This window comes from Galeopterus variegatus, unplaced genomic scaffold (genome assembly GCF_000696425.1).
Source record: "Galeopterus variegatus unplaced genomic scaffold, G_variegatus-3.0.2 Scaffold4502, whole genome shotgun sequence".
Lineage (NCBI taxonomy): Eukaryota > Metazoa > Chordata > Mammalia > Dermoptera > Cynocephalidae > Galeopterus > Galeopterus variegatus.
The window spans coordinates 109,274-117,879 of NW_007730613.1; the positions used below are offsets into that span (position 1 = coordinate 109,274).

Sequence of the window (8,606 nt, forward strand, 5' to 3'; positions counted from 1 at the left end):
GTAAAGACAGCAGGTTTGGACTGGCTGTCAAGAGTTTGGACATGTTAAAAGGTGAGAGTGTTATCTAAGTGAAGATAGCAAGTTTGGTACTGGATTCTGGGATTCAGAAGACAGGTGTTTCTTTGTTAAAATTCCTCAATGGCTTCCCATTGCTTACAGATAAATTCTAAATTCCTAGCACCACATTCAAGATTTTTCATCTGATCCCAGCCTACCTTTCAAAGTCTTGTCTCACACTATTACCTTACACAGACCAAACCAAACAGGCTTTATTATTTACAGACTGTTCTAGACTTTTTCCATCTTGATGCCTTTGCCTATGGTATTCTTTATGCCTGGAATGCCTGTCATCTTAACTCTGCCTGCTGAAATACTATCCAGTCTTCATGACTTTATACATAAGAGTGGAGAGAGAAATGTGGGCCATGGAAAGGAAACTTTTTATGTTCAGTTGATGACATTTAGTGAGCAGACCCTCCCAGTTCTTCTTCTGTGTGCTCATTTTAACCTGTGGTACAGTGTGCCTTCTCTTTGTGACTGTTGGAGGGGAAAGTTCATTTTTATTTTCTTTATTTTCAGATGGGAACATTTAAAGCACATGATGGCGAATATTTCTTAGAACCCATAATGAAGGCAGATGGGAGCGAGGGGAAAGTTCATTTTTATTTTCTTTATTTTCAGATGGGAACATTTAAAGCACATGATGGTGAATATTTCTTAGAACCCATAATGAAGGCAGATGGGAGCGAACATGAAGATGATCACAACAAGCCACATCTTATATACAGACAGGAATTAAAGAGGAACTCCTTTCAGCAATCTTACAAGCCTTGTGAAGTTTCAGGTAAACTATGAAGTAAACTCTTTTCAGTTAAATTGTGGTGATACTATTTAAATTTTTCATGGGTCAGAATTTACTTCTTTTCTTTCAGTATTTATTTTTAATTAATTTGTTTTTTAGTTGACAAATAAAAATTGTATATATTTATCATGTACAACATGTTGTTTTGAAATATGTATACATTGTGGAATGGCTAAATTGAACTAATTAACATGTACATTACTTAATATGCTGATCTTTTTTTCGTGGTGAGAACACCTAAAATCTACTCAGCGATTTTCAAGAATACCATACTTTGTTATTAACTGTAGTCACCATGTGGTACAGTTAGTCTCTTGAACTTATTTCCCCTGTCTAAATGAAAATTTGTATTCTTTGACCAATATCTTCCCAACTCTCACCCAGCCCCGGCCCTTGGTAAGCACCATTCTGCTCGTTACTTCTATGAGTTCAACTTTTTTAGATTCCACATATAAATGAGATCGTGTAATATTTCTTAAATATTGAAGTATATGATATTTTATACAATTATTTGACCTGTAAGGATCCATTAGACATTATCTGTCTGTAGGTAACTTTGTTGTAGTAAACTAAATTTAAATCCAAAAAGGTATTTAATACATGAGATTTGTAGCAAATAATCGTAGAAAATTTTTACTTCAGTCTGTTAGTCACAGTAGTATTATTTTTCTGAGCAGAATTTTAGACTGAACCTAAGTAACAATAACACATTGCTCAATTTTGTGTAGTTTTAATTTTATATAAATGGAAATATTGTATCCAGTTTTCTGTGACTTACCCTTTTTTGCTCAGCATTGTTTTGGAGGTTCATCTGTTTTAGGGCATGTAACTGCAATTCATTCATTTTCATTGCTATGCAGTATTTCATTGCCTGAGTATATCACAGTTCATATATACATTTTCCTGACGACCTTTTGTTTGCAGTTTTTCTCTATTATACACAATGCTGCTGTGAATATTCTTGTTCCCATTTCCTGTGTTTGAGAGTTTTTCCAGAGTATACACATAGATGCTAGCTAATTTCACATTGTTTTACAAAGTGGGCTTTTTAAATTAATTTTACAGTTCCAGCAATATATGAGAGAGTGTATTTTCAACATTTTTAAAAATAAAATTCAGACTACTGTAGGTTTATAATAGATTTGAAGCTAGGAATCATAGATACAAAGTATAAATGTATTGCTAGTAGAATACTTTGAATTGTTTAAAAGTTGTATTAAGATTTGTGTCACATTATATATGTACATGTGTCTTCACTATTTATAAAATAACATACAATGATATGGTAGAGAAAAGGCACCTGCAGTTATCATCAAAGTACAAAATCTAGACAAAAGAGTGGGATTAGAAAGGATTTACTTGAGATCGTAGGTGTCCATAAAATATAGTTCCAAACACTGCGATGCCATCTGTTTGGGGCTATAATGATATGTAGGCCTTTGAAGGTTTTCCCTGGGAATGCACTTCTTAACCTTTGCTATTATAGGAGTGCCATTTTGGAGTGGTTCTCACTGTGTCTAAGGCCGTGTTTTAAATCTATTGACATAATAGATGCCTTTCTTATGCTTTTAATATGAGCATAAGGGTTTCATTTTTATGGCTTCAAAGAAAACACAAATGGGTACAGCTTCACAATAGAATTCTACAGAAGGCAGCTTATGCTTGTTCTGATCTACCATTCAGGAGCAGCTTGTTTAATGAACTGTTTAGCTTCTTAAGAAGAAAACCACCAAGTAGACATTCTGAATGCATAAATGTTTCACATAATGATATGCAGGGTTTTGCATTCACAATCAGTGTCCATTATCAGCAGGAAAATGGTTCAAGAAAAGCCAGGCTCTTTTGTTTAAAAATTTTTTATACCAGAGATTTATTTTAAAAACAAAAAGCAAGTGGAAATCTATGGGATTTAATTTTCTTTAAATCACAACATACTTTTTTTCTAAAACATTTATCTACTAAAATGTAAGAGGTAGTATCCATTCTTTTCAATTCTTAAATTACCTCCAATTTTAGGTATAATTAACATACACATTTTTAATCATTAATAAAGACAATTAATGGCCTAAAAATTAGCTAATTATCATCATTTTGTTAATAAAAGTGGAGAGTTGTGAATGTAGTTAATGAAATGTTATTTAAGGCTTTTTTCCTCCCCAATTCACATCTATTTTCAGGAATAATTGCAGGAACTTTATATATTCTACTGAGTGAACCTTCAGGAGAATCCTTCAAATAGGTGGGCCTACAAATTTAGCTCATGTACCAAAATGATTAAATGGAAAAGGAAAAGTGACTTATTTTTTTATATGGTGTTTCTGTTGATGGTTTTAATTCATTATGACCCTATCTTGTTATGGTTCATAGTGGCTTCAGCCTGGATGAATTAGATTATATTGTTTCCAAGATCAGAGTTCACCATGTGCCTTGAGGCCATACAAAGTACATTTGGTAGCCAAACCTAGCCATTGTGGATGCCAGGCTGTCAGGTAGATATCAGATATATTCTAAGTAAAATCCAGGGGAAATGGCAAAGCAGGCAAACAAAAAAATCCGCAAAATGAACAAACACCAAACAAAAATGCCACAACCACCACCAAAACAAAGCTGAACAAAATATAAAACCCAAGGGGAGGGAAACCCTGAAATGACTGACAGGAATGAAAAAAAGTCTGAATTCTGTTAAGTGTAGCTTATGCTCCGAGGTCAGATCATTGCTGGTCTGCTTTGCTCAGGACACCTGGTGAGCCTTGCTGCATTTCTTCCATCTCCCCCGCTACTCCTCATCTCAGTGTCATTGGGTAGGAGCATTTGTAGACAATAAAACAGAGGACTGGGTGCAAGTGAAAATGAAGTGTCTTTAAACGGGGCTTAACATGATGTGGCCAGCTTTAAATTTCTGTGCTTTCCCTAAGTTTTTCTAAATTTATTTATTCCTGTAGTCTTTGAGTCCCTAATGTTACAAAATCTATAAAAATTGGTTAGAACAGGGCTGTTGACAAGGAGGAATGTAGCATTTGCATCTTCAGAGTCCTGATGTGTGTGACGGAGAAGAACCCATTTACTATTTCAGGATAATAAGGTGCCAGGGGTGTGGGAGGTCTGGGAGGCTGGCAAGGCACCCAGAGGCCAGATCTGAAACGGCTCTCCCATTGACATTGCAGAAACAACTTTTAAAACAGAGACATCATAAGATCTGCTTTTTTAAAAGAAAAAAATGTGTTCCTCTATTACTCATTTGGCATGGTAGCTTTCTTTTCTCAGATGATTTTGGATTTGCGTGAGAAGAGACTGAAGGCAGGGAGACAAAGTAAAAAGCTATCTTGTCAACAAAGGATTTAAGTGTTAAACAAGTAAAGTGCACATAAAGATGTAAATTGAAGATAATTTCATTAAAGCATTTTTCTCAACTCTAATGAGCTGTTGAAGTTTTGTTTTGTTTTGTTTTTTGTGAGTAGTCTATATGGATAATATTTTCTGTGAATGCATGAGAAGTGCCTTTTTAATAAAATTATATTTATTCACAGATTATTTTCCTTTCCTTTAAAGATAATTTAATCAGCATCTGTCTGGGGGAAATCCTTATGTTTTAGTGTCTGTAGAGGCCATAGTTCACTTTGTACGTGGGAGTCAGGGAACAGAGTTTTGGTTCTGTCGCTGCTACTAACTGGCTTTGTGACTTAAACCTCTCTGGGTCTTAGGCAGAGTATGTAATGAATAGCCAATGAAGTTAACTTGTTTCCTTTTTAAATGAGTGTCAAGTTTAAGGCGTTCTAACTTAGAGCTCTTACATTACAGGGAATGAGTAAAGAGAGGTGTCATTAGCATACAGAGGTGTCCATAGGGTGCTGGAATACACATGCTTCTTACAAAAGGTGTTATGGAAACATGGGACCAGCATTGCCAGATTTTTGTATTTTAGAGAGAAGTTGAAAAAAATCTAAATTTTTTTAAGTGGAAAAAAAAAAAGAAATAGGAGAATTGAATTGGATGTATTAGCCACTAGTTTGCAATCTCTTACTTGATTTTTGAAGTCCCTGCCATTTATAACATTTCATAAATTTATGGGCAGAGAAGAAGGTGCCGTTAATTAATCTAGGAACTGGGGATCATAAATATTTTGAACTAGTAGCGCGTTAATGGTGTTTTCAAGAACAAGCTCAACCTTCTAAATATGTACAGAGATGACTGTAGAGATTTTATTCTGCCCACCCTTTTACTGATAGTCTCCTATGATCACTTATGACCTTCTCCTTTCCAAAAGCAATATTCTCTCTCAGTCTTATTGTTTTGGAGGAACATTTCACACTATTGATCAACTTCTCCTAACTGAATTTTCCTCTTTCTTTGGCTTCTCTGATAAACTTTGCTTTCAACTTTGTTTCTTTTTCTCATCATTTCTCCCCTTTCTCTTCCTGGTTATTACTGTTTTCCCATCTTCTAAGTTACACACTTTTAAAAAATATATTTTTTTCTTATTATTAGCATATTCATTATTACAAATCATGATTTTTCTTTATACCCTTGCTCTTCATAGCCACCATTTTAGATCATTTTCATATAGCGTATGTGATTTTTTTCTAATTTTAATTACTAATTTAAATGATACATAATTTTAAAAAATATTTTAAGTTCATCTCCTATTTTAAGACTAAATCTCAGGTCTACAAATCGCTTGATACTTATGTTTTCTTGACTGTCCCAGTGGCAACCTTGAGTCAACACAACTAAATCTGAAGCCACTGTCTCTCCCGCACTTTCGTCTTCACCCACATCCTCCAAAAGATGCCCCTTTTCTTTTGATGCCCAAATTTTGTTTAAATCAAGCATGTGCTGTAACAGAAACTTAAAAGGTGTTAATTTTTCAAAAAAGTCCATTTCTACTAACTAGAAAATATTGATATATATTTGAATAACAAACTATTTGCCTCAACCATTCAGGTCACCCTAGCTTTGTTTGCTCTCTATTCTACAGTGCGTGAAAGTAGTTTATTTTCTTAAGTAGCTATTCTCTACTCTTATTGTAATAATCATATTCGTAAGTTAAATTTTGTCCCAAACAAACAAATAACCCTAAATTGTGAAATTTGACTTAATAAGGCTGTAAGAATATGAATTCTGTGGAATGGAACTACTGCATACACTCTTTCTCTCTCTCTTTTCATAGTCATATCTCACTGACCCTTCGAGTAACGCTGTAAGATATAATCATTGTGAACTTACAAAGGTTTTCTGTCTGGGGGAAAACCTAGTGTTGGTGTGACTGTTGGTCCCATACATATAAAGTGATCTTATTAGCTGACCTGTTTTGCCTGTTGTGTGCTCTGCTTGCCGTCATAGTGACATGTACATGTATTTAATAATGCATTTCAAAGAAAAGAGTTAACCTGCCATACATAATACTTATTTTGTGTTGTCATAACTTTATCTGTGGCAATGTTCAGAGCTTTGAAATCCTGTTTTATTTCTCTGTGAAGTCTTATACTATCTTGTTTTATTTCTAATGAAGTTGATGATTCCCAGGTAATGGGAATTATGTGGAAGGGCAGATGAGCGAGAGAACCAGTGTGCTAGAAACCAGAGGGTGTACTTATGCAATTGGCAGGTGCGTTTTGAAACTACATATCATGGAAGGTAATCGTAAACAAGGGCAGATGAGCGAGAGAACCAGTGTGCTAGAAACCAGAGGGTGTACTTATGCAATTGGCAAGTGCATTTTGAAACTACATATCATGGAAGGTAATCGTAAACCCAACTACCTGGCTACTCTTAAGAATTAACTTAGCAGGGTTTTTTTTCTTTCTAATTTTACGTTCTTTATACCAGGATTATATATTTCACCCTATGTCATTAAGTTGGAGAAAGTTTTTCTGATAGAAATAATGATTCTTTCTTTTCTAGTTTTGGAGGCAGAGGGTTTTTTTGTGTGATTTTTTTTCTGTGCCAGCCTGGAAATGAATAGGAGAGGATTATGAATCCTGAGGTATAAGAGAAGCTATCAATGCCTAATTGAAGAGTAAGCTGTGCTAATATCTTGAATATAATGGTGTCAAACCACTTTTCATATTTCTCTTAAGATTTGTGTGCCTTTCACTGTAAGGTTATAGCTTCTTGTTTGCTGCTAGGAATGCTGATCTTTTTTTCTGGCTCGTGTTACCTTGTTCTGGTTCACATGTCCATCAAATCTACTGTTGTGGAGGGACTGAGACTATTGATGCTTCTTTGAAATATACAGTACTGAGCATCTGTCTTTCCATTCTACTTCCATTAACAATTTTTCTGTCTTTGCTTTAGATTGGTCTGCTTTCTGTTTTATTTATTCTCCTGTGGTTAATGCACCTGCCATGATTTTCCAAGATTAAGATTGTGGGCTTTGGAATCTCTGGCCATAGAATATCTCACACCATAGGGGGGGTTTTAAACTTGTTATATGCCTCTGTTTACATTTTATTTCATTTTCACATTCTTCATAGCAAGTAGCATTATGCTATGCATGTGATAACTACTGTGTAAATAGTTGAGGAATTGTTATCACTCAGATGTGGAGGTCAGAGAAGGCTTATTTGAGAAAGTAACTCATTATCTGAGACACAAGAGATGAGCAGCAATTAGTCAGGGAAAGGGGGTGGGAAGTATTTCAGATGGAAGCAACAGCATGTGCAAACACCCGAGGATGAGATCGTGCATGCATCATGTAGGGATCTAACGGTAGTTAATTAAGAAAAATGTGTGGGACTCCAGGAGAGGGTAAGATGATGTGACACTGGAGAGGTAAGCAGGGCTGAGCTCATCAAGATCTATGGAAGGCTTATTAAGGGATTTGGGCTTTATTTCAATACCAGTGCAGTGGGTATTCGGAGTCCTCTCCCCTAGTAGTTTAAACAAAGGTCTAGTATAGGGTCTCATTGTTTTGTTTGTCCTGACTTGGATTTTACCAGTCACTGTTATTGGAGGCAGTGCTTTAATCAGCCAGACCCACCTTGCCTGTGGGGTCAGGTCAGTGCAACTGGAGCTATGGACTAAGAGTGGATGGGGATAGGTACCCAGAGAAAAATTGGGGACTGTTGTGAGAAGTTAGATAAATGAATACTGGGTAGATAGAACCAAAACATGAACAAACACAAGGTGGATGGTTATGATATTGGTGTTGGAAAAATTGTGTTTTATTTTATTTTATTTTTTTGTCTTTTTTTCTGTGTCCGGCAATGGATCGCAACCCTCAGTGTCGCGCCCGTACCGGACCGGGGACCGGCAATGGGATTGCAAGCCTCGGCGTTGCTCCCGCGCCTCGCTCAGCCAGCGAGCGGGAACCGGTCCATATGTGGGATCCGAACCCTCGGGCGGGAGCGCCGCCGCGCTTCCCAAGCGGCGCACTATCCAGTGCGCCGCCGGGCCGGCCCAGGAAAAATTGTGTTTGAGATACATTTGAACACTGCAAAATATGTTGGTAATTGATTAGAAGGATGGAATGAATAGGATATTTTTCACATTAATAGATCAACAACTAGACTTTATTTGTGTTTAGAGAAAGATGAAATAGGTATAGGATGAGATATTAGTAAATAAAAAACGGGCTGTGGTAAAAGAAAGAGGACTAGTAATATTATTCTTGGTGCAAAACTGCCCAGAGTTTTCAGTTAACTCATATCTCCATTGCCATTGCATTCCATTATTTTGCTATGTTCTAGCAAGTCGGGATTGCATCAGGTGTTGGGATTATCTGACAACACCCCCATCAGGTGTT

The 8,606-nt window shown here is 36.1% G+C and overlaps 1 protein-coding gene across 1 annotated transcript in view; it reads left to right on the forward strand.

Moving 5' to 3' along the window:
- The window catches only part of LOC103603208 (A disintegrin and metalloproteinase with thrombospondin motifs 20-like), a gene marked incomplete at its 3' end in the record, with an annotated part of 102,853 nt that overhangs the window by 25,580 nt on the left and 68,667 nt on the right, over window positions 1-8,606 (forward strand). The window contains exon 3 of the mRNA XM_008587706.1: window positions 682-844. Coding sequence (XP_008585928.1) covers window positions 682-844 — 163 coding nt within the window. The remainder of the gene's footprint in view (window positions 1-681; window positions 845-8,606) is intronic.